The sequence below is a fragment of the Pteropus medius genome, unplaced genomic scaffold (genome assembly GCF_902729225.1).
Source record: "Pteropus medius unplaced genomic scaffold, Ma_sr-lr_union100, whole genome shotgun sequence".
NCBI lineage: Eukaryota > Metazoa > Chordata > Mammalia > Chiroptera > Pteropodidae > Pteropus > Pteropus medius.
In genome coordinates this window covers 24,593,495-24,620,268 of record NW_024354502.1, presented here as the reverse complement: position 1 = coordinate 24,620,268, position 26,774 = coordinate 24,593,495, and the positions used below count along the sequence as shown (strand labels likewise).

Here is a 26,774-nt window from a genome sequence, read left to right as displayed (position 1 = left end):
TATTTTTCCTGAAGACTAGCTTCAAGTTACTGGGGGAGGATTTGTTTTCAAGGCTTGGCATCTAAATGGCCTGGACCATAACACCCAACGCCTATCCACTGCTCATTATTAGACAGAAGGGACTTGACGATATGGTAGGAAACGCGAGAGAAACGGCTGTTTGATGGTCATCATTAAGAGGAGGTTCTCCTGAAGGATCTGGCTCGGGCAGACGGCACTCCATCAGGACCCCCGCATGCCAGCTCAGCTCTCGGGCTGCAGCGGATGGAATTGGCTCTGATGTTTCATTGGGTCAGGGTCTCAGCTGTGTACTAGACCTCATTACATACCATCAGATGGGAGAGTCAACCCAATAACTTTCCATTTCCCAGCAGGGAACTAATTCTGGGAAGATGTTTGGCTCTATTGGTGCAGTGCAAAGAGCCACTTTACTGGCTAACAGGAAACAGCAGACATTTGGCACATGGTAATGTGTACACATGCATACATCCAAAGGCTCATGAGTCCTGTCTCTTGCCAAATATGGGAGACTCTGGCTTTTCACTTGAGATATTTCCAGTGCAAGTTCATGGATGTTTTCTTACAAACCTTCCACCCACCACGCCCCGCCCCTAAAAAAAAATAAAACGAGAGCAGTCTATTAAAAGGGCTTCTCCACAGACAGAGCAACAGCCACTCCACAGGCAGCATGACATTTATTTTATCTAGGATTTTTAAAAGTTGGACTGCTTTCTTCTCCCACAATCACCACCAGTAGGCAACATCTCCCCTCCTGTGGGTGCTACACTCCTACCTCAGGGCTGCTTTGCAACAAAACAGATTCCATCAATTCCAGTCTCAGATGCCAACTATTTGCAGTGCATACCAACCCCCTGGGCAGTGTTAGAATCATGGAAGAGGATGGTTTCCTTGGATCAGGGCAAAAGAACACTCAAAATCAAATTTTCTGTTTTCCTGTAGAAGGGTAACTTAATGATGCCTTCAAGGACATCTTCCTTCCTGGAAGTCTATGCCTCTATTCCCTAGTATCTAGCCAACTCTCAGACGTTACTTACTCTAAAGTAAGTAAATAAGGCATCAAGGTCACAATGGAGACCACCTCCTGAACCAAAGCTACTTCATACATTTTTATTAGATTAGGTTCCCACAGCTGGGATTATCTCTGTGCTAGAAGCTATTTATGTTGGGCCGCTCTATTGCATTATTTAGAAGCACTGAAATCTATACCACCTTCCTTTCTATTGTGCTTCTGGTTTTCTAGTCTTTTGATGAATTCATAGTTATAACAACAACAAAACATAAAATGGAAGAACATTAGTTATGCTTTTCTTTTGATATTTCCAGAGAAGGAGTCTGTACAATGTCCTCTGATGGATTGCACAAATTGTAAGTGAATCTTGAATTTGTTTTACATAAGACGTGGGGTAATGTGCTGCTGCCATAGAATCCTATGAGTGTAGAGTTGGAAGTAACCATAGCTCTTTGATCTGCCCCAAGTCTCGTGAATCTCTCCAACAGCATCCTAGCATCCCCTGAATCTTTCTGGTGATGGAAGCCCTCACTTTTCTTTTTAAAACAAACTCTTGAAAAGTGAAGTTTACATATAATAAATGCACACATTTTAAGTCAGCAGTTGGTGACAATTTATCAGTCTTGATATAGAGCGTTTACCTGCTCCAGAAAGTTCATTGTCCCCCTTTGTAAGTCAGTCTCCCCTTACTTCACGTTCTCTGCCCCACCCCCAGAAAACCACTGATCTGATTTCTATCACTATAGGTTAGTTTTGCTAGTTTAGAGACTTCATATACATTACCTCATATAAGTTGAATTGTACAGATGTATGCTTTTTTGTCTGGCCTCTGTCGCACAGCATGTTTTTGAGATTCCTCTATTTTCTGATCAAGGAGAGATGAAACTGATTTTTAGTTGATATTATAAACTTATGTGACCAGGAATAAAAATTGGAATAACTCATGCCTCTTCCGCCCGTACTGAAGCTATTGAGGGCCTGGACATTTTTTTCTTTGATGGGCATGTGGTCTGGGGAGGTACCGACTGCCCTGAGTTGCCCAGGACTCAAGGAGTTCCTCGGATAAGGGATATTCATTGGTAAAACTGGACAAGTTACAGGCAAATTGGGACGAGTTGGTCACCCTAGCCCCCTCTAGTAGGTAGCATAAAGAACATTAGGGCACCGGTGGTCTGAGCTTGTAAACAATAGAGGAAGGGGCAAGAAAAGTGAACATTTGTGTTTCTTTACCTTGAGGCTATCAGCTACGGGGGACCCTCCTCTGGGAGAACCTTCCTGGAAGCCATCTCCAGCAGGACTTGCTTGCATCTTGTACCCAATTTCAACTGAGGTTTCTTTAAAACATTTTTTTTATATATAGTTTGGTTTCCTATTTTATTAAGGACATTATGTTTTATTACTTTTCTTCTTTCCAGAATACTCTTTTAAGAGGTCTTCATTGTGAACATTTAATACTTTCAAATATAATCAAGATCATGAAGTACATATTTGAAAGCACTAAGATTAACAAATTAAATTAATAATTATTATTTCAAGGCATTTGGCTTGATAGGCTCCAGCTTGATTATTTTGATGTGTTTAATTTTAAAAATCTAAGCAATGTTATAAACCAAATTACAAGGCATTGTTCTAATCTGGCTTCTTTGCAGATGCATGCTAATCTCTCATTTACATCTGAAATGATTCATTAGCTGGATGTTAGCAGACCATAGTCACCTGTTGATGTTCAAGTAATCTATAATCTGCCAGGTTCCTTTTGGAGCATATGAAATCTCTGGCAGTTAACTGTGCCATGTAATTTTCCACATAAATTCTAAAATATGATATTGTTATAGATATGATATTATGCAGGATTCCAAGAGCAATATTTCCTAAGTAGCACTGGGGATGATAGAGCAATTTTGGAGTATATCTGTGAGCTCTTATTATACAAAGTTTGTGAGATTTTATTATGCTTCTCAGAGAAATGTTTCTTTTTTTTCTTTAATTTTTTGATTTTTTTTTGTTTTATGTATTTATTTATTTATCTTTAATTGAAGAAATGATTTTAATTTCTTTCCCCACGTCTACCTCCCCCTCTTCACACTCCCCCTTACCCTCTGGTAATCACTAGTCTATTGTCCATGTCTTTGAGTCTGTTTGTTTGTCCTGTTCATTTGTTGCTTTTAGGTTTATATCCCACATATAAGTGATATGTGATTTTCAACTTTTTCTGTCTGGTTTATTTTGCTCAGCATGATTATCTTAAGGTCCATCCATGTTGTCGCAAATAATTTTTTGATTTTTGAAAAGCATAAAAGTAATGCATGAATATATAACCAAGGCCAAATTTAAACAATAAAAAAGTTTAGCTAGCAAAAAAGGAAATTTCATCTTTACTTTCTCAATCCCTGTCCCAATCAGAATAATGACTATCTTTCCAGAATTTTTATGAGTAATTGAATTCAACCTGTATAGTTTTGTCTGTGTTTTTCTTAAATCATATCATAGATATAAATTGGTTTTTCCATTTAAACATATGTTTTAAAGTTTTTTTAGATTAGACTATATAAACTTACTTCATTATTTATAAAACAATGGTGATTCAATAGTATGGAGGTACCTGTATTTATTCTCCCGTCAATGATTATTTAGGTTATTGCTGTTTTTTTGTTTTGTTACCATGAGCATACTTGTATGTCTCTGCTCATATGTGTTATTATTTCTCTAGATAGCTGAGTATGGTGTTGCTGTGTCAATAAATAAATTAAATTAAAATTTTGGTACGTACTGCCAAATTGGCTTTGAATAGGGTATACCAACTTCTCGAAGCTTGAATTCTTTTAACATGTGAAAAATTTGAAACAGAATAAAAATGGATAATTAAATTTTGCAAGCTCAAACAACTAATTAGGAATTTGCTCTGCTTTTAGTAAATCTTTTTTTTATCGCTTACTTATTCGATTTATGTAAAATTTCTCAGAAAAATTTAACGCATTTGGCTTATTAATTTATTTACTAGTTATAATTTTATAGACTTCATATGAGCTCAGAATTAGAATGAATTTTAAAGTTTTTCCATGACTAACTAAGATGTTTCCATATAATAAACACTAATGAAAATGTGGTCAGCATGGAATAGTCAAGAAACTTCCTCTACCTAAAAATCTTCTATACCAAAGCTCGAGTTAAGAATCTAATTCTTTAGCATTTTCTTAATATCCCAATTTCTATTTTTATAACTCACTAATTCTCAAATCATTGATTGTCAAAAAAAATTTTTTGCAAAGAATTAATAACTGGATTAATAAATGCCACAGTATTCCTAAGACTTCATTATTTTTTTATGAGGTGGTTGTATTACTATTTTACCATGAAGTATTATTATAAGCAATTAAAATAAAACTGCTCTACCTTCTAGAATAAATGAGGCAGCAGAAAGTGCTTAAGACGAGGTAGTGATTTTCTCATCAATTCATTTCACCATTTCTCCCTGACTTAATATATCCAGTTATGTTTACACAGAAACCTATTGACCTCATTGGGTGGAGATACAAGACATGAAATCAAACAGCCAGGAATGTGAACTGAAATGCCTGTTTGCTTTTGATGGGACTGATATAATTTGCAGATGACACTTGTATAAAGGGCTTTCAATGCTTTGACTTAATTTTAAGACTTTTTAAGAATTACCAGTGGTTTCGCATTTGAGCTTTATCTTGTTGGACAGATAATTAGTGTTAGCACGCAATTTCTACTTTTACTTTTTGCTCTCTCTATACTTTTTATTGTCAAAATAAACTAAGGCTTGACTTTTGCAAAATAACATCTAAAAATGCATTTATTTATTCTCCAAATATCTACCTACTATACACCAGATGCTATGTTAGGTTCTGTAGGCAAAGATTTACAAGACATGAGTCCTTGAAGGGCTTCATGTCTGGTCGGGGGAGTAGACAAGTACACACAATTGCAGTTGAGTACGATAAATGCTACAGTTCTGGTCCATACAAAAAGCCACAAGATAACTAAATAGGGAACAACCAATATGAGGAGCTGGGCAACTTGGAAATCTCCTAGAAGTTCATTGGCGTAGCAATTTAGCCTGTTTTAGAAAAAAAGCAGGAAAGGTCTCATCTAAATTACTGTTTCTAAATATAGCAATATGCAGACTTCTCAAACATTAGGCCACAGACCTCAGGCTGCAAGTATGAAAACCTGACCAAAATTGGTTTAGTCATCCGGGCATTTATTTATCAAATCAGCCAGAAGTCTGGCTTAAGCAGACCTGTTTTATTCAGCAGTTCAAGGCATTTAAGACATCCTTCTACACTGTCGCTTCTCCAAATGGTCATCTGATGGCTAACAGTGTGAATAGCACAGAGCAAAATACTGTATTCAAAAACATTGACATCAAAGATTCAAGACGATTCAGAAGAGTTAGACTCTGAATGTGAAGACATTTTAGATACTTCAAGCAATCTAACATTTTTGCTAAGCATTCACAAGAAATAAATGATAAAAATCTATAAGCAAATCTAAGAGTTCTTTCAATAAGTTTAAATAAAAATTCTAAGAAAGCATTGTGAAATAGTTTAATTGGAAATACTTTTTTTAGTGACACACAAAAATAGTGATGTATTTTACAATTTATCTTCCCTAGATTTAATTAAATGTGATTTCCTTCTTGCCTTCCTCCTCCCTCCCTTTTTTCATTTCTCTCTTCCCTTGTTCTTTCCATTCTTCCATCTATTTTTATTATTATTTTTTTTTAATGCAGAGCGTAAAATAAACTGTTAACAGAGGAGAGGGACCTGGGGTTCCAGTGCATGGGAGAGGGAGACATTTTTCCTATATAATCTTCTGTTCACTTATTTTTATTTTTATCAAAGATATACATACTCCAAGTTTAAATGGCAAATAGTTATCTCCTGATTTGCAGGACTTTTATCTGACTCTTTCGGTTGTTCCCAGCAGATCTTTAAGTAAATGGCGATATTACTGTCTCATGATTTTTCCATATTGGGCATTATCTATTGACTCAATCTTGGAAGACGAGGAATTTACTTGCGTACCCTATCCTGCTCAACACACACACTCAACCTTCCTGTATCCCCACCTTCTAGTTATATCATTACATTTAATAGAAAAATATTCACTCCATGATTATGACTATGCAAATGATACTCATAAATGAACCAGACAGTTACTTTCCTGATTACTTTCTTTGTTTGCCCTGAGTTAATAATTAGGTCATATCTATTTTCTTTAATTACTTGATTTTTTTTTAAATGTACTTAACAGAAATCCAGCCCCAAACTCTTCGACTAGTCAGAAATAATAATTCCTTTCTTTTACCTACCAGGACTATTTGTATTTGTTTTATTCTACTTTGAATTTCAGCTAATGGTTAGGCATTTGCATTCGTAATCATAGCTTCCTGGGGATTTATTTTATTCATCTTTAAAGCCCTAGAGTTCCCAGCGTAATGCTTTTTCAAGTAGTAGGACTCAGTAAACCTTGCTTTTTAGCAATGGCTGTGATTATCCAAGTTAGTGGCGGTGTCTTCAGCTTCCAGGTTTGGTGGCTGCAATAGGGAGAATGTGAGAGAGATAAAGAAACACCCTAACGTGGTTTCCGATAACAAACAACAAATTCTTCACATGCCTTGAGAGTTACCACAAACCTTAATCCAGAGCTATGGGGCCTTGCCATGAAAGTTTTAAGTCAGAGTTCAGCAGAACATTCTAGGACTCTGAAGTGGCTTTGCCAACAAGCCCTTGGTGACATCGGCTCTAGTCTCCTTGCAGGAGGGCAGTGCCTGAGGTTGTTATTCCTGCTCTGGTTTCTTCTTGGTCTTCACAACATCTAATTCTCATTTTTTCTAATAATTGCTGTGGAAGCAACTGAATTTTCTTTTGTATTTACATTTAGATACTGTCAGAAGTACCTTAATATGCTGTTCAGCGTATTGCAGACAGTTATAGCAGGAAGGTAGCACTTGTAATAGTTATCTTGAACACTGGAAGCTGTTTGAGCTTTATGAAACAAATGATTTAATCCAAGGCAGGAAATGAGAACTAACTCGGTGAGGTCACTGTGAGTTTAGCTATGGCTGAGGTAATTAACAATAGGTGTGATTTATGAACTATTGCTGTCTCCTACAATTGTGTTTTGCCCATTGTTTCATAAGCTTTAACATCTTTTGGCTGTAGAGGTTTTCATTTCCGATGGGTAAAAAGCTCTGTAGTAAAATCTTTTAGCAACAAGAAAGTCTTTATCTCTTTTTACAATGTCAAGAAACACAGTGGAGAGAATTTGTAATTTGCGATAAAACTTAGAATGTGGTCAAATACGGTTTTACTGGAGACATTCACCTCCATCTCATTATTCTTTGTAGCTACCTGGGTCATCAGTATTCTGTGTATTTTAATTAGCAGCTCAAAGAAGGAATTTATAACACAGTACCTGAATGATGAATGTGCTATTGGTTTTAAGAAATTTGATGATTCCTTTCTTAATAGGAGTCTCATTTTCTGATTTTATATTTTCCCTTCTTAAGTAGGAGACTTGCATTTTTTCTGCTTCTACATTTTTACCAGATGGACTAAAAGAGAAATAAATGGAAAGGCGATTCTCTGAGGGGAAAATAGGAACCTGGGATGGTGGTCACAGGGGAGAAGAATCGTGAAGAAACATAATATTTTTAGAAAAATCAAGGAGCAAGAGAGCAAGAAAAAACTTGCAACACAACTTGGAATAATAAGTTGCAATCAAATGGAAGTCCCAAGTTTTGAAATGGACTTATGTATCAATCATAGTCTGATAGGAAAACAAATTATTCTAGATATTTCAAACAGTGGGAATTTATTATGGGACTTGATTACGAAGGTGTTGAAGGGTTAGCGGAGCAAACGAGGGAGGGGGAAGGCTATGCAAAATGAATAACAGGAAACCAACACCATCCCTAGGCTGGAAATCACTTCACCCAAAGTGCAGATTAGCTGGTCTCCAAGGCTCTACCATTGGAGGTGAACAGAAACCCATGAGTCAGCACTGCCAGGTCGCCGCCATTGCCACTGTGGCTATCACCACTGTCCACATGACTGATGTCTCCACTAGAGCAGATGTGGTCATAGTCCCCTGTGCTGCTTCTTCCTCTATTACATGAGAGGGCTTTAGGAAGCTGTTTTTTCTTTTCCTCCCACCTTCCAGTTTCCTTAAAGCACTTTCATTGGTGGGACCTAATTGCAGGCCATTCCCGAGAAATGATGTCAACAGGGTCTCAGCCTCATACAAAACAGAGCATAACATGCAAAAAATCTGAATTCGTGTCCTTGGTTTTAGGAATCACAAAAGGTATATTAGACCCTTGTTTAGTGTAAAACATGAATTCTAGTCATCAAGTAACCATGCTTGGGGGGATAAACGGCAGCTTAAATTTGAACAACGGAACCTTTAGACTTGGCCAATAGGGGTCTGTCTACTCTGGCCTTCTTCCAGCTGTGAGGAATTCATGGTCCACAGTCACATGCCCACCTGTGGCCACGGAGCCCATGCTCACCCCCCACTCCCAACTAACATGCCATACTCCAAGTTCTAGGGCCCCAGAATTCCTGGCTATGAAGGTCAAAGTGGAACCCACTTCCAGAGCCTGCACTGGCTGCTTCCCTGTTTTATCTTCCCAAGGGCAAACTGGACTTGAAGGTTGGTGAGGGGTGACTGCAAAGGTGTGAACTGTAAAAAATAATACTGCACTGGAAACTTGTTAAAAATGGCAAGATAGGTTTTATATGAGCTACTGTAATAGAGGAGAGAGGCCAGTAGAACACTGACCTCAACTCTGAATACAGCAAAGACAGCTGGGGATTTATAACCGACAAGCAGAGTGATAGGAAATTACTGAGACTATCAAAGGTGGGAGAATTCTTGCTAAAGGCAGGCCAAGGACTTAGACATCAAGGATGAGGAACTTGATCAGATATCAAGGGTACGGGAACTCTTGCTCAACTAACATAGTAGAATTCTTTGCTGAAACTGGGCTCTGCAGACCAAGGGCAGAGTGTCAGGCCAAGGTCGAGGTGTAGTAAGAAGAGAGATCAGAAGAGCCTGACTGAAGTTTGGTCGAAGAGGGAGTCTGTCAAGATGGAACATGGCTTTGAAGATTGAAGGACCATAAACACAGGGTCCCTCACAGTGTGAGACAGAGCCAAGGGTAGAAGGAAAAGAGGGCCAGGCACCACTTCATTCTAGCTTGGAACTCTGAGGAATCTGAGAGTTTTAAATTTGAATATGGCCTTCTAGCCACAGGTTCCTCTCAGGGACTTGAAGGGCTGATGCTGGCAGGGATGGGGGCAGAGGTTGTCTGGTGGGGACCCTTTCAGCTGAGGAGGAACCTGAGAGACAACACACTCAGGTGCTTCATGAGGCACCTGCCCAGTAGGGACAGGCGGACCATGAGTGAACTTCACCCTCACCCTGTAGAGGAAGAGAAGATGGAAGTTTCATGTGTGGTCATCCTGAGTGAATAAAGGGCGAGGTTTGAGGGATTGAGTGAGGGCGAGTCAGCAAGCGAGGGAGAATCATCCCCCTTCTCTTTTCACCCCATGCTAAGCCCCCCCAAAGAATTATGAACTGTGGCAGAAAATGATGTTAAATTTTAATATGTGCTATCCTTATTTAGTGTGAACTGTGGCTTTGCACATTTTTAAAAAATCATGAATGTGTATATGTTAAGGTAGAAGGATAAAACATTTAACAGCTTGTTAAATTGATTTATAGCTTTTAAATGTTTAGGCATATGGTACATGGGACTCTATTTGTACTCTTCCCTCAGGTCCTGCCCTGTTAGGATGGGGACTGCAAAGTTATTGACTGGCCCACCACGCAGATTCAATAAGGAGATGAGAAATTTCTAGGCCCTGGGGTAGAATGGACAAATGCCTAATTGAACATGTATAATTGAGAGAAAGCTCTGTGACATAGAATTGATTAAGGGACAGGTAAAAGGACTCATTAAGAGAGGTGATGGGAAAAAAGGGAAGAAGAAACTGGGTCTAGTATGAGGGCGTTTTGAGTCAAGCAGCCTGCCTGAAAGTCTCTCTGAATTGACTAGAGGTAGGCCAGCCTCAAGAGCACATATGTGGCACAAAATTCTAGTACCTTTGGTTAGAATTTAGCCTGAGGTAATAGGAGCCTTTCTTTCACATTTTGTTAACCATCAAATCTTAGAGAAAATAAATGACCTGATTGGGTTATGTGGGTAAGTTGAGAAAATTCATGTGAAATGTCTTTAAAATTAGCAACGAACTTTGCAAATGCTAGATGATAATATACAAGGCGGCCCTTTGGCTTAAAGTGTTCTTCCTCAAAAGTTTTAATTTCCTCTATTGGGGTGTTTTTTGTGGGACCACGTTTTATGAGACAGTTTTATGGTAGAGGTTCTTTCTAAAAAGAGAAATTACCTTTGGAGGACATTTTGTGGAAGCATTTTTTAAAAATTTTTTTCCCAAATTAAGTCATGCCATCTTCCCAAGTGGACTGGGTTTAAGCTGAGTAATATTTTTGCAGATGCACTTAGAGGTGCCAAGAGTAAGTTATTCAGCAGCATCAATGTGGTAGCAGGACCAGTGATCTCTCTTGTCCTTTACCATTGGCCAGTCTGACAATTCCGGTCCCCACCAGGGGTTGTTAGCTCCAGATAATGGCTCGAAGTTTGTTAGTCAAGCGGAGTTAATGACTTGTGTTGCCTTCTGTTTTCACCAAGTTTGTGTAGGAATCGCAAAAGAAGAGTATATGCCCCTGGAGAAGAAAAGGTGTGTCATAAACCATTGACGCTCTTCTGCTTAACAGCTGTTTCAAACCCAGTCTCCACAATCGGCAGTCTGGGATCATTTGCCAGCATTAAGTTTATTCTATTTGTATTCCAAGTCGCAATTTCCTTTACAATGCACTTTAGTGCTTAAGATCTATTTGTCAGCTGTTATTTAAAGGAACAAATCAATTTGTCAGTATTTAGTAAACACAAAATAACCCAGAGAAATGAAAGTTAAAATGAAGTTGTTAAGATGTCTAGCGAACCAATCACATGCAAGTTCGTCACTTTTTTTTTTTTTGGATTTACCATAGGTCAATTGGTGTTTATTTCTTTAAAAACCCTCATTCAAATTCGCGTTTTAATGGGCATTGCCCTGGAGTCAGAGAGAGCTAAATAACTCAGTTGTTTCCTGAGGCACATCCCATACCTTTTAGAAATAGCTTAATATTGATACTCATATTCCATGATATCTTCAGTGAAGTCTTCTGTGTCTGTTACAGTTTAATTTCAGTACTCTTGAGAGTTTACCATCTGAAACTCTAGGTTTAGAGGAGGAACTCACTGGGAACAATGACTTTCAAAAAAACAATTTTAGTTTGTAAAGATATAGAAAACCTATTTTAATGTGTATGTCTTTGTGTTGTATGTGTGTATGTTAGGAAAGTAACTAGGAAGTACTTTTTTTTCATGCTAAAAATTTGAGCTTAATAAAAGACATTGAAGTCACATGCAATATGAATCTCATAGTGTTTACAGTGCACCGTTATGGATAAGAAAACCACTGAAGAAATTTATCACAAATTATTATCAATGGTCATCCCTGGGTGATGAAACTATGGTCTCAATTACTTTATTCTATCAGTTCAAGGAAATACTTTTTAAGATGGTAAATAATGGAAAATGTTTCTGGAAAGTTAGATCCCTTTAACTTTCTGCTCTATGAACGAGGCATTTTCCCACTATTAAAGATATAAAGCCCACTCCTAAAAATTAAACAAAATTCAGATGGATGTATGAGAACCTCACGCTCTCATTTTTAAAAAGCTGTGTTGCTTTTTAGTACGTGAATATAAGTAAATGTTACTTGCTTAGGTGCTGCAGGCTTTTTTGCTATTGCAGATTGCATATGGGAGAGACCCAAAGTTTTTCTCTTTTCCTTCCAACATCAAAGTTCCAATAGCAACTTGACTAAAGGTACAAAGAGCTTGTAAGCTCTCTTCTCCTAGTTATAATGAATGTAAGGCTCATTATAACTGGTACCTGTTTCAAGTCCCATTCTCATTACCAACACAACCTGAGTGATTCTAGAGAGTGGCTGCCAAAAGGTCTAGACACAGCCATGTTTAGTTTCTCTTGTACTTTACTCATATAGACAAGCAGAGATGAAACTCAGGCCCTCTCTGTTCCCTGAAGCACTGGAGGCAGGCCTTGTGTCTTTCTGCTTCTTCTCTCCTCTGCATGTTGGAACTTTGCTGTGACACTCAGGGGGTGAGCCAGATTATAAATCACAGGTGTGCCACATAACAATTAGCAGACAGCCACTGTTGTTCGAGTCACTCACTCAGGACACCTGTATCTGGTCCCCCAGTTTATTCTATACCCAATTTTGTTTTAACCATATCCCTTCTAGTCTCCAATCTTACAGCTTGATCCTTGCCTCTGACTCCCAGGGATTGGACTGCAGTTCTTCCTCTCCTAGGCAAATGGCCTTGATTCTCTGTTATGCTTTCAGTGGACACTTTATGTTTTAACTGAAGTTTATGGGTTCCAGTTCTCTTCATTAGCACTTGACCAGCCTAGTGCCTTTTGAACAACAACCGCTTCAATGCATTACATTGCCTTTCTTCTAAAATTCTCTTCTTTCATGTCCTCATGTTTCTCTCTTAACCTTTGCTGACCATCCAACTCTATAAGCCATTAAATTTCAAGTGTGTATTCTTTTTGATGTAAAGGTCAAGTATAGCAAATGCCAAGTAAACAAATATATAACCATTTTTAGATGTTAGTCTTTTATTCCTGATCATTGAGAATAAAAGCCTGTTATCAAGACAGTCGTACTTTCTTCAGCATTTTCTCTGTGCTTAGTATATGTCCTCCAAGATAATCTTATTTGGTCTTTAATTGTTTAAAAGCCTTTCTTGGTTAATTGATTTCTCATTGATGTACTGGTGGCACTAAAGAGTATATATTTATTTGAGAGTGTTCACTGGCATTAAATAATTATTTTTTATGAATTCTACTGGAGAATATGTTTTATTCTGCTAGAAGCATTTATTTGGTGCTTTTTCTCCACTTGGGTGCTAAAAGATTTTTTTTGTTTGTTTTTATTTTTGTTTTTGTCATTTTCTAACATTTAAAAAAACACAAATCAGGGGCCACAAAATCATCAGTGTCAGAAACACTTTAGGCATTCTGTATTATATGTTGTGATAGTGTCCTAATTCTTTTTTCTCAGTTATAGAAATAAATTCTTCCTGACTGAGGAAACAATTGTTTGCCACATCCATCACCTTTGTCTGCACATTATCATCTTTCAAAGGTTTCCCAATTAATCCTGTGGAAACTAGAATCATTCATAATTGTAATCCTGTTATGCCTTCTTTATTTCTTGATGTGCTTGTTAATTCATGTCCATCCTGCAGCAGTCTGTAACATAGTGCTATTATCAGCTATTTCGTCTTTAAAAGCTTCTTGTCTACCATTTTGACTAAGATTGATTAACTGCACTTTGTTGAAATCGATCATTTGGATTAAAAAATCTATCCTGTATATTTGTTCTGGCTACTTTTGCATGATTTCACCTTTTTTCAGTTAATCAATCTGCCAAGCTGATTGCTTTTCCCTTTTTGGCTTCCTTTCTCTTGCTCTTTTATTTTTTAAGAACTGTCTATCTCTTTATTGCTTGTGTCCTCTCTTAGGCAACACCTCTAGGAAAAACAGCCAATTGCAGGAGGCAGTGGAATAAATTCTCCCTTTAGAACCCAGCTAGACACTACTTGCATTTCCCTTTCCATTACATGAGAGAGAGGGCCCCTCTCCTCGGTGATTCTCTCTGGGAGAATTTTCCAAGGTGAAAGTCTCCGGCTCGCTCCCCTGTGTTCTAATCTTACCATGTGGACTCAAATCCAAATACTAGAATTCTTTTGGACATACTAATATTTTATTTTCTTCTCCTAGGTACTGACTTTAACATAGATAGCTTACCTCTGCCTCGGAAAGCCCATCATGACTGGGCCCTTTTTCATGAAGAATCTCCAAAAAACAATTATAAGCTCTTTCACAAGCCAGTCATCACCTTGTTCAACTACACTGCCACATTCAGCCGGCATTCCCACCTGCCACTAACTACCCAGTACTTAGAGGGCGTAGAAGTCCTCAAGTCACACCGATACCTGGTCCCTTTGCAGTCCAAAAACAACCTTCGAACAAGACTCGCTCCGCTGGTGTATGTACAGTCGGACTGCGACCCACCATCGGATCGGGACAGCTATGTTCGAGAGCTGATGACCTACATAGAGGTTGATTCCTACGGCGAGTGTTTACGAAACAAAGACCTCCCTCAGCAGCTGAGAAACCCGGCCTCCATGGATGCCGATGGCTTTTATAGCATCATTGCACAGTATAAGTTTATCCTTGCTTTTGAGAATGCGGTTTGTGACGACTACATCACTGAGAAGTTCTGGAGACCTCTAAAACTGGGGGTAGTCCCTGTATACTATGGTTCCCCTAGCATCACAGACTGGCTTCCAAGTAACAGAAGTGCCATTATCGTATCAGAATTTTCCCACCCTAGAGAACTGGCAAGTTACATCAGACAACTGGACTATGATGACAGGCTGTACGAGGCCTACATAAAGTGGAAGCTGAAGGGTGAGATCTCTAACCAGCGACTTCTCACAGCCCTCAGGGAACGGAAATGGGGAGTGCAAGACATTAACCAAGACAACTACATCGATGCATTTGAGTGTATGGTGTGCAACAAGGTGTGGGATAATATTAGGCTTCAGGAACAGGTAAGTGGCTGGATCTAGGTTTGGCAAAGAGGTGCCAGGATGGCCATCTTGATGGTCTCTGTTATTCCTCATCCTTCTGTTGCAGCTCATTGCTGCTCCTCATTCCTGTCTGAGAGGCCAGGCTCTGCAGGAAGGTTAAATATTTCATCACTATCTTTTGAGGACTGCCATGAAGTGTACTGACATGCCCTTCTTCCGGAAGGCCTTAAATTCTCCTTTACTGTTTCTTCCGGAGGACACCATGCTGCAGGTGCTGGGTGGTGATACAAGGAGACTGCAGAGGGAGGGAACAAGGGCGAAAAATAAAAAATTTTGAAGCTCCCAATCTCATCCACGTGGCCAATCCTTTAACCTTCGCATCGATGCTGTGGTTTCTGCCAGACCCTTTACGCTTATACCCCACAGGCTGCTGTTTGGAAACTTGTTTTTATTTCACATTCATTATCAATTAACCTTTCTCTTTCTTTGATCCTTGCTCTTTCTCTTCCTGGAACATGCACATGTTTATTAATGTATAGAGAATATTCAAATAATGATGGGGATAATCCTTAAAAGACTTCTTTTTCTTAAATTGTTATAAATTAAGTTCTTGCTAATGTCTTCAAATTTCTAGATGCTTTTAACATTTATTTACTTACTTTATTCATTTATATCAGGAATGGTCCCACTTTATACATAACTGAATTTTTTAAAAGGTAATTTGTTAAAAGAGAAAGAAAGATTAGTTTCAACTCCCTTTGAAAAATGTTAAAAATAAGATAGCCGTTACATACTAGTCGGCTATTACCCATGATTCCCTTGCCTGACTCCCATATGGACATAATTTATCTAAATTCTCTAAAGGCAAACAATTTTTGTTAAATATTTTGGCTAGCATATTAATTTCAGGTCAAACATAAATGTAAACTGTGCAGGATTATTTTTATGTATTGTATGTATACTATATAAGGCTTTTATGTACTAAATATGCGTATTTAGACAAATTTAAAATATTTGAAATGTTATTTTTCTAATGTTTAATTATTATGAAAATTTTAATTCTTTTATCTGGTTTTCTATAACAAATTTTCACTTATAGAATCAGCTATCTTAAGCTGAGTGTCTTGGTCAGCAACAGGAATGCTAAATATTACATCACTTCTCAATGAATTCTCCCAATTTCTAATGACTTCCTTTATAACCTAATTTATAAGGCCACATTACAGCAAAAAATAAAGTATACATATGATTGCAAAAACACATGAGAAAGTAGAGACCATATTAATTGTCCATGCCATACCAATTATTTATTTTCAGAATATCTCAAGGTATAAAACAGAACTTCTGAGAGTAATGGTCTGCCTGCTCTGTGTGTCCTAATCCTTTCAAAGCTTGGACATTATATTCACAGAAAACTGAAAGAACCACATAAACCCCATCTGCTCCTGCACCTCACAGAAGCCCTTTTGGAATGATTACTGTGGACTGGAAAAGAGGGTATAGCAACAGTGGTGCATGGCTTTTTAAAAGATATAGGAGAATATATACATTCCTGCATTTCCAACAGAAACTGCTAACTGATTGTGGTGTTTCAGAGTGCCTGAAGATGGTATAATTGAATGTCCTTCTCTTTGGAGTCTGAGGAAACATACATAGAGCAGGCTTTCCTCCACCGTGCTCTCATTCTTCCCAGAAATGTGGTCAGTGAAGATGATTACAGGGCTTCACTTGCATTTCAATGAACTTATTACAAATCTCTAATGCTAATGTGCTCATTACTGAAAAAGCAGAACAAAATATACCATGAAAGTAAATTAAAGGTTATTAGACCATTTTCATTTGCATTTATTTGATAAGGTTTGTTACAGCATTTATATGATATGCCTTAAAGTAAGCTACTTAAATATGTTTCTTTGCTTTTTCTCTTTCAGCTCCCCCTCCTCCCAAAAAAGCTGAAAGAAATCGTTTGATTTCCTCTGTGATTAGTTTTTATCTTGCAATTGAAAATAGTTTAAATCACTTGAATTTCGAAAATAGGATTAGAATATCAAATGCATTGCCCTTTATTCTGCCTCTCCCTTCCTCTCCCTCTTATAATCATACAAACCTAGTGTGTTATCTATTGCTGTGTAAACAATGTTATCACAAATGTAGTGGCTTAAAACAACATAGATTTGTTATATCACAATTTCTGTGGTCAGGGTTCTGGTCATGCCTTAGTGGGGTACTCAGGAAGGCTGCAATCAAAGTGTCAGTAAGGGCTGGGTTCTCATATGGAGGCTCAAATGGGGACAGGTCTGCTTCTCAACTCAAACACTTGCTGACAGATTCAGGTTTTTGAGGTTAGAAAACTGAGGGCTTTAATATTTTTGTCTAGTCGTAGGCTGGAGGCTGCCTTCAGCGTCTAGAGGCCATGCACAGTTTCTTGTCATGCGGGCTTCCCCAACATGGCTGTTTCCTCAGAGCCAGCCAGGGACTGAGAGATTCTAGCAAGACCATTGCTACAATCTTAAACATGTAATCACATGTAATCACATACATCCTGTCACCTTTATCATATTTTGTTAGATAGAAGCAAGTGACAAGTGACACTTACAGTCAAGGAGAGGGGATTACACAGGGCATGAATACCAGGAGATGGGATCACGGGGGCCACCCTGAGTCCATCCTCCCCACCTAGTTAATCTGAGTAGGCTTATTCTGGGTGTTGTTTGCTTTATTTGTATAGGAGAAAGTCTTTCAGTATTGAAGATGCTACCTATGAGATTTTAGTCAGTTAAAGCACGTTTATTGATAAATACTCCTGACCTCAAAGAGGCTGAAGAACATATAATCATCAGAAATATAATTTCATGGAATTGGAACAAACTTTTTAAAAAATTAGCTTTATTGAGCTATAATTGACATACAATAAACTGCATATATTTAAAGTGTACAATTTTATTAGTTATGACATATGCATACACTTGTCAAATTATCACCATAATTGAGACAACAAACATTTCTATCATCTCTCAAAAGTTTCTTCGTCTGTGTAATCCATCTCCTCTCCACCCCTTTCCTCAGGTACCTATCTGCTTTTTGTCACTTTTGACAAAGAAGCTTAAGCAGTTTTTTAGAATTTTGTATAAATGAGAATCAGATACTGTGTACTCTTTTGTGTCTGTCCTCTTTCACTCTGCGAGATAATACTTACGTTCATCCACAATGTTGATACATGTATCAGTAGTCCATTTCTTTTTACTGCTGAAGTTTGGACATACCAAAATTTGCTTATCCATCCACCTGTTGATGGACATTTGAGTTGTTTCCTTATTTGGCTATTACAAATAAGGCTGCTTTGAACATTTATGTACAAGTCTCTGTATGAACATATGCTTTCATTTCTTTTCTGTAAATACCTAGGAGTGGAATGGCTTAGTCATATGGTAGATGTATGTTTAACATTTTGAGAAACTACCAAACTGTTTTCCAAAGTTATTCTATCTTACATTCCCACCAGCACTGTATGAGTTCCATTCATTAGCATTTGGTGATGGGTGTACAGTGGTTTCTCACAGTGGTTTAATTTACATTTCTCTAGTAATTAATGATTTTAAGTATCTATTAATGGCTCATTGGCCATCAAGTTCTTCTTTGGTGAAATGTCTCTTCGAATCTTTTACTCATTTGTTGAAAATTGGGTTGTTTTGTTAATCTTGAGTTATAAAAATTCTTTATATATTTTGAATACAAGTCACTTGTCAATTGTGTAATTAACAAAAGTTCTCTTTTAGTCTGTAGGTTTTCTTTTCATTTTCTTAACAGTGTCTTGAAGTGTTAAGTTTCTAATTTTGATTAGAAATTTTCATCAATGTTTTCTTTTATAGTTCATGCTTTTCATGTGCTGTTTAAAAATCTTTGTCCCTAAGATTTGCTTCTGTTTTCTTCTAGAAATATTATAGTTTAAAATTTTACCTTTAGGTCTATAATCCACTTAGAGTTAATTTTTATAGTGTAGTATGATGTAAGAGTTGAGGCTCGTTTACTTGGATATCCAATTATATCCACAGCATTTGTTGGAAAGATTATTCTTTCCTGATTGAATTACTTTGGTTTCTTTTTCAAATATCAATTGGCCAATATATGTATTATCTAATCAATATGTCTATATTTGAGTACTGTAGCTTTATAATAAGCCTTGAAATGAGGTAGTGTCAATCTTCCAAATTTGTTCGTTTTTCAAAAGACGAGGTGATTAGTAGAGTTAGTGTGGTGATCGCATTGTAAGGTGTCTATGTGTCTAATCATTGTATTGTATTCCTGAAACTAATATAATATTGTATACCAACTATACTTAAATAATAATAAAAAACATAAAAAGAGATCAGTCTTTTACTTTTCCCTTTTCCCCCATCCCAGAAGCATCCACTTACTCCATAGTTAGCTAATTATTTTGGTATTTACTCAATGTGTTTAAATAACATACTTATACTAATTTTTAAAATATTCAGTGTTTATGTGATTATGACTATGTAACTCTTATTCAGACATGAATCATGTAGTATACTATGATTTGTTTCTCTTGCTTCTACAACTTTTTGTTTCCCTCTAGTTAGTAATTGTCTTTTTGTTTATTTCTCTTATGTAGTCGTTACTAATTCAATCCTTGTTGATTGTTTAAATCTCCTTTGAACATATTCAAATATACCAGGCATCCAATTAAATTCATGTTGTTGAAGAAATCTCTCCCTCCAGCATTCTGACCTCCAGTACATGCACTGGCTGCCCTCTATGTTTAGTATAGAGCTTCCGCCTGAGATCTCCCTTCCCCACCATCGTGGGAATTTCCTTTCTTGTCTTTTCCTCTTGTTTTGACATCTCTATTTCCTGTATGCTTTTCTCTCTTTTTCTTAGTTTGCTTTCATGTTTCGGTTGATCATACCCTCATATAACTTCCTGAGAAGGCTGTATGGGGGATATCTGAAATGTCTCCATTCTACCGTAACATTTAAGCAATAGTTTAGCTGACTGTAAAAATATTAAAGTGGACATCACTTTCAGAATTTTGGAGGCGTTTTGTCATTGCCTTTTAAAAAAGCTTTTGATTTTGAAATGAGTTTAAATCGACAGAAGAGTTACACATACAGTAGAGAGTGCCTGTATCCTCTTCACCTGGCTTCCTCTGATGTTAACATTTTCAGAACCACGTCACGTTTGTCAACGCTAAGAAATCAATATTGGTACACTGCTATTAACTGATCTACAGACTTTAGTCATATTTCACCAACTTTTCCACTAATATCTTTTGTCTGTCCCAGGAGCAAATCTAGAAAAGCAGATTGTAGTTAGTCATCATGTCTCCTTAGTCTCCTTCAGTCTATGATGGATGTTCATGCTTTCTTCAATTTTAATAACTTTGATCCTTGTGACGAGTACTGATTTGTGTTTTGTAGAATGTCTCCCCATACGGTTTGTCTGATGTTTTCATCATGTTATGACTCGAGTTTTGTATTTGAGGGTAGAAGGGCCCTATGCAGAGACATAAGGGCCCTTCTCTTTCCATTATATTGGGGATGCATGAAATCAATATGACATGTTCCTGGTGATGTTTTAACTCTGATCACCTGGTTAAGATGTTATCTTCTAGGTTTTTCCACTGTGAGGTTACCAATTTTTTCCTTCTATGAAGCAAGTCACTAAGTCCAGCCCACACTCAAAGGGAAGGGAATTAGCTTCGCCTTCTTGAGGGAAGAATACCAAATAATTTGTGAACATATGTTAAAACCACCACAATAATTAATAAATTTGGGGAGCAAGGAGATATTTTTAGATTATACAAATATCGTTTTTCTTCTTAAAGTCATTATGTTATAACCTTCATCAATACATCTCATCAGTGCTTTTTGACTCTTCCACTATTGCTGTCAAGAAATCCAGAACCATCCTCACAGCTGATCCTCACACTTGGACTTTTCCTCTGGTTGTAAAATCTCTTCTTTCTTCCTTGTGTCCTGAAATTTCATAGAAACGTACTTTGACAAGAGGCTGTTTGTATTGTGCTGAGTTTCTAGTGAGCCTTGTCTCTCTGAAACTGAGGTCTTTCAATTTGGGGATAATTCATAACTTTTTATAATTATTTCCTTGGATATTTATTTCTTTCCCTCTGTAACTCTTAATATTTGTATATTGTTCCTGTCAGACTTGTTCTCTAGTGTTAAAGAACCAATCCAAGTGGTCTAATATTCAAATGCTTTTTCCATTTCTTTGTCTTTTAATTTATGGAATGTATCTCAACTTTGTCTTTAACCCTTCTATTAATTGTTTCTTTTCTGCTATTGTATATCTAATTTCTAAGATATCATTTCTTTTGGTTCTCTTAATATTTCCTTTTCTGGTATCTGATTTCTTTTTTTTTTAAATTAATCTTTTTCTTTCTCTCTCTTGCTCTCTGTCAAGTTTTCTAAAATTTTCTTGCCTTATCTGTTTTCCATGTTGGTAATTTTTCTCAGATGATTTGTCATCTTGATAACCTGCTCGTATTAGGGTGGTTTGATTGGCAGTTCTGAGTACGAGTGGGGCATTTTGGCTGTGAGCTTCGTTGTAGGGGAATCTGCTAGATTTTTTCTTAGGGAATATCTGACATACATCCTTCTGGACATATCACATTCTCTTGAGAAGGATAGTTGATTTTCCTGTCTGGACTGTAAGGCCTGCCTACCAGCATTTTAGGAATGGATTATAGGAAGAGAACAAGAGGGTCTCAATGTCACATATTCATATGCTCACTGAATCTTTTATTTATAGTACCACAGCACTGCCCTCAAATTTGTTCTCCAGGTCAAAGATCTTGTGTTTTCTTTCTGCAAGGAATGAACCTCTAGTCTTTTGTCAAGTAAGGAAGAAGAACACACCTGGTCACAAGGAAAGGAGGAAGGAATCTGAGTATTTGATTGCTTCGTAAGCAGACTTTCTAGGAACTCTCCTTAATTTATTGCCCTCTCAGATGCTTCCAGGAGCATCTGGTGCCTCCTGAGCCTTAAGGCTCTGCAGTGTCAAACAGACTGCTGCCCAGCTCATCTCCCTGCTGCCTTGTGATACTTTATTTTTTTTTTAAATCTGTTAAGTGATTTACTACTTTTCCATCTGCCTTCCAGTCTCAAACATCTTGTTATTCTTTCGCCCTCTTCCATTCTCCTAGTTTTTACAGGTTAGTATCTTTTTAGAATAATTATTTGAATCTCATTTTAATGGCATTTCAGGAGGGAATGAAATTAGATGGCGTGTTCAATCTGCCATTCTAGAGTTAGTCTCTCTGTCTTCCTCTTTTTTGTTGTTCTCTCTCTTATTTCTTTCCTTTCTCTCTTCCTTCCTCCATTTCATAGAAAATTATTAGAGGGCCAAATCCTGAATGGGTCTTATAGATCCTAGTAAGGACTTTGACTTTGTCTTGCAATGCAGGTAGCGGCCGAGTGTAGCTAGCAGTCGATTAAGAGTGGAATCAGGAAGACTAGTTAGGAGACCATGGAAATAAACCAAGATGGAGCTTGGACCAAGCTCATTTGGGTATAGGTCCATGTAAAAGCATTCAAAAGCTGGAAGGTCTCATGCACATGTCAGGTGTTATTGTTTTGTGCAAACATCTTTGTGCAGGGGACAGCTGAATGCAGTGGAAATGCATTAAAAACAAGGGATTAGATTATACATGTGGCAACATGAATACAATTAAAAACAATGTTTGATGAAAAAGTAACAAACAGAATGAGATATATGATATAATAATATATAAGTAAATGAAAAATAAGTGCCCAGAAAATGAAAATACACTTTCTAAAAAGACATTTAAATACAAAGAATCGTATTGAATGCACTAAAATGTTTGGAGAGGAGGATATGGCAGTGGGAATAAGGGAAAAGGAAATAAATAAATCACCAAACAAATAACAAGAAGGAGGAGAAAGCTTTAGAATCTGGAGAGAACTAGGTTCAATCGTAGGTATATTGTTTGCAACAATTAATGTAACACTTTGGAGCCTTAGTTTCTACCTTTGTAAAATATGTTTGCCATAAAAATTAAATGAGCTAATCTGTGGTAAGTGCCTAGCAAAGTATAATGCACAGAACATTCTCAATAAATGTTAGATATTTTCTCTCTTTCAACTATTCAACAGTATAACTCTTGAGACTTTATGGAGCAAACATACTTGCTTTGGGGAAAGTGTGTGCTAGGTTCTGTTTTTGTGGGGCCGGAAGGTGGGCCTTGAGCTTCCTTAACATGTGTTTTTAATTCTTGTTTCTCCTTCTCTCAATGCAGGGCTTAACACCCAAAAGATGGAAGGCAGAAGTTACCCACCTGAGTTGCCCGGAGCCTACTGTGTTTGCTTTCTCACCTCTGGCTCAACATTGGAGCTCTTTGCGAGAGATGTGGATACCCAGTTTCGAACAATCCAAGAAAGAAGCCCAGGCACTAAGGTGGCTGGTGGATAGGAATCAAAACTTTTCAGCTCAAGAGTTTTGGGCCTTAGTATTCAAGGACTAACTTAAGAAAGTATCAGGATGATAAAGACTAGAGACTTTTGGAGGTTTATTTTCTAGGTTGCCTTAATATTTGAATATAATAGCTACTCTTTAGGATAAGAATTGCTGCAGTACTCATAATGAGCCCTATGAAATAACAGATATGAATGACCCTTAGGGGTCACCTCTATTTTTTTAATACTAAAAAGTAAATGTGGTCATTCCCCCTTATCTGTGGTTTCACTTTCCATGGTCTAAGTTACCTGAGGTCAACCGCGGTCCGAAAATATTAAACAAAAAATCCAGAAATAAACAATTCGTAAGTTTTAAATTGCACGCTGTTCTGAGTAGCATGATGAAATCTCGCGAGTCCAGCTCCGTCCCACCCAGGATGTGAATCATCCCTTCTTCCAGCGTCTTCACGCTGTAGACGCTCGCTGTCTTCCCACAAGTTAGTCGCATAGCAGCCATCTCAGTTGTCAGTTCGACTACCTCGGTTTCGCGGTTTCGAACACAGTTTTGTGTTCAAGTCACCCTTGTTTTATTTACTAATGGCCCCAAAGCACAAGAGTGGTGATTCTGGCAATTCACATTTGCCAAAGAGAATCCATAAAGTGCTTCCTTTAAGTGAAAAGGTGAAAGTTCTCGACATGAGACATTTCATCATATCATATCTCAACAAGGTGAGTACAGTACAATAAGCTACTTTGAGAGAGAGACTACATTCACGTAACTTTTATTGCAGTGTATTGTTATAATTATCCTATTTTCTTATCAGTTATTGTTAATCTCTTACGGTGCCTAATTTATAAATTAAACTTTAGCATAGGTGTGTATGTACAGGAAAAAGCATATATAAAGGTTTCAGTACTATCTTGTGATTTCGAGCATCCACTGGTGGTTTTGGAATGTACCACGATGGACTATTGTATTTCTCATGGACACTGGTCACCTTCAGTTTACACGACTGGACCCATGTACCTGCTAGACCCTGTACTCACCTAATATAGAGTTCTTTCCCCGCTGTAAGGGAGGCAGAGGGTGTAGCTGTGGATTCTTGATGCTCACCTCACTATTTGCAGTTTATTGGTGTTTGGCAAACCCAGTGTCCTGATGCTGAGCAGGAACATGAAATGCGTTAGAACTTGGAAATGAGAGATTCCATCTGTTGGTTTCCAAGGATGTAAGTGAGTGAAAAAAGCTGTGTGAAGTGTATTCGCTATCTATTAAGTCAAAAGAACATAGGCCCAACTCTACCTTCTCCATACTCTTAGCCACTTCTTTAACCTTTCTTATTTTCATTTAGCCCTGCATACTGCCTCATTCCCCCTCCTACCCCCAAAATGGAATTCTTGTGAAGATGCGCCTCCTCCTTGTGTGTTTTGATCAGTGAGATGTTCCCAATTGTCCCTTGTACTGCTGAACAGAATAATGATCGTATGATTTGGGCTGGACAGCCTGTATATTTTGGTCAATGTAAGAGTGGAGTTCCCAAGGAACTCCAATTTTATTGAAGCTGATTTGTCTTTTCTTAGGATGATGCACAACCTGCAGTGGGCAGCCCCACAGGTTTGCGAGCACTCCCTGTATTGTTTGATCCTGTCACAGACAAGGTTTAGCAGTTTCGTCTGGAACATCTGCTGGATCTCTATGAAGGACACTGGCTCACATTTTCTTTCCATTCAAGGGAAGGAAGGCTTCTAGATGTTACTAAAGCCTGGTGCCACCGGATGTGTCATGGCTTTGGTGTTCTTTATCGTGGAAAGATGTAAGCTCTAGAGGACAGGAAGAGTCCCTGATACTCATGTTCCTGATGTGGTGTAAGGGAGAAACTTAGGTGAGCTCCTGCAGTTCCAATTCCCTTTTTTTCATGGGCCAGTGACTTTCTGTGCCTGCCATGGGCAATCTTTTTTCTTAAGTAGTTCTATCTCTGTCTGGGCCAGAGAAATGAGAACTGAAACCATTATATTAATTTAGAAGTAAGATGGGTCACATTGCTTTTGCTCTATGACTAGGCTCTTTCTCAATCCCCGCTCTGCTGTTAACTAAATACGATTTTGTCCAAATTTCTTAGCCTCACTGGGCTTTAGTTTTTGTACCTAAGAAGAAGTGATTGGTCTGGTCTTTGAAGATCTTCTCTGTGTAACATTCTTTAATTTTTTTATCAAAATTTAAGAAGTTTAATTTTGTAGGCTTTTTTTTTTTTTAACATCTACAGCACCTGGTATTCCCAGGTGGTCTCCCATCCAAGTGCTAACCAGACCCGACCCTGCTTAGCTTCCGAGATCAGAGGAGATCGAGCACGTTCAGGGTGGCATGGCCGTAGTTATAGCATTTTTATTAAGACACTAACAAATGATTTCAGAGCTGCTATATGTTTTTCAAGGGAAGCATACTTTTCTTTGGAGGAAGAAACATATTTATTGCATAGTATTGAGGATGGAAAGGAATTGATCTCTGCCATTTTCTCTGACAAAATGTAAGGAGAAAGGATTAGCAAGGGGGATTGTTTGTTTAAGACCAGATTTTAAATTGTGTATTAAAAATGTATTAAATAAGGTGGGTTTTTTGGGGGGGTGGGGGTTGTTTTTGTACTCTTAAAGGAAAGCCCAACATACGATTTGTGCTCTGGTGAGAAGTTATCAGGTAGCTTCAGTTCTCGCCATAATTGTCTTAAACATATACCTAGTGCTTATATGCTACTGTGTGTGTCTTAAACCTCACCCCCCAGAAAAAAATTTCATGTCATTTTGTTCTACCTTGGTTCTTCATCAAGAACTCGTAGATTAAGTTCTCTTTAACATTTTTAATGTATGTAGCCCTGAACAAATTTAGTGAAATAAAATCATGGATCATTTAATGTGGCTTAAAATTTTTGTGGAGGAAGAGACTGTAGGGAAGGGAATTTCATGAATTTGAAAATGAGGTGTTTTTCAAAAGAAGAAAATACACAAAGAGTTCTGTGGGACTCTGAGTACCCATAGATTTGAGACAATGCAGTAGGGGTTTTATTAAAACTGACTCTGACAGTTGCTGTCATGCTGTGAGAGGTGTCCCCACTGTGGCAGGATTCGTATCTACAAAATGGGCGCTATGCTTTTTGAGATCCATGTAATGCCTCTCAGTATATTTTATCTGTGTTGATTTCATCATACCACCCGTTTCTGTTGACTTTATTGTCTCCATTTTTGAAATATGACTAAGCAAGGCTGCTGTGAGGAATGACTCATGGCTGTGAAGCACTTCGTGCAATGCAGCATTCTGTTTATCATTGGTATTTTCTACTCAGCTTGTTCTTAAAGACTGATTTTCAAGGCAATATGACAAGGTGGACAAACACCTTTTCAGGAATGTTGACGAAAATAATTACTAATGCTGGTTAATAGTCTTCACTTCTTCACCTAAATATGGAGGCAACTTTGACTACTGATCATGTAGCAAATATAATATTTCAGAACCT

The 26,774-nt window shown here is 37.7% G+C and overlaps 1 protein-coding gene and 1 pseudogene across 3 annotated transcripts in view; one reads left to right on the top strand and one right to left on the bottom strand.

Moving 5' to 3' along the window:
- POFUT3 (protein O-fucosyltransferase 3) overlaps positions 1-23,650 on the top strand; it is a 57,792-nt gene extending 34,142 nt beyond the window's left edge. For all 3 annotated transcript variants that reach the window (XM_039853478.1, XM_039853479.1, XM_039853480.1), the window contains 2 exons: positions 14,004-14,839; positions 23,112-23,650. In XM_039853478.1, the coding sequence (XP_039709412.1) occupies positions 14,004-14,839; positions 23,112-23,336 (1,061 nt within the window). In that variant the 3' untranslated portion in view covers positions 23,337-23,650. The remainder of the gene's footprint in view (positions 1-14,003; positions 14,840-23,111) is intronic.
- Positions 23,651-25,523: 1,873 nt separating this feature from the next.
- LOC120595925 (uncharacterized) lies at positions 25,524-25,642 on the bottom strand (annotated as a pseudogene).
- Positions 25,643-26,774: the final 1,132 nt, after the last annotated feature.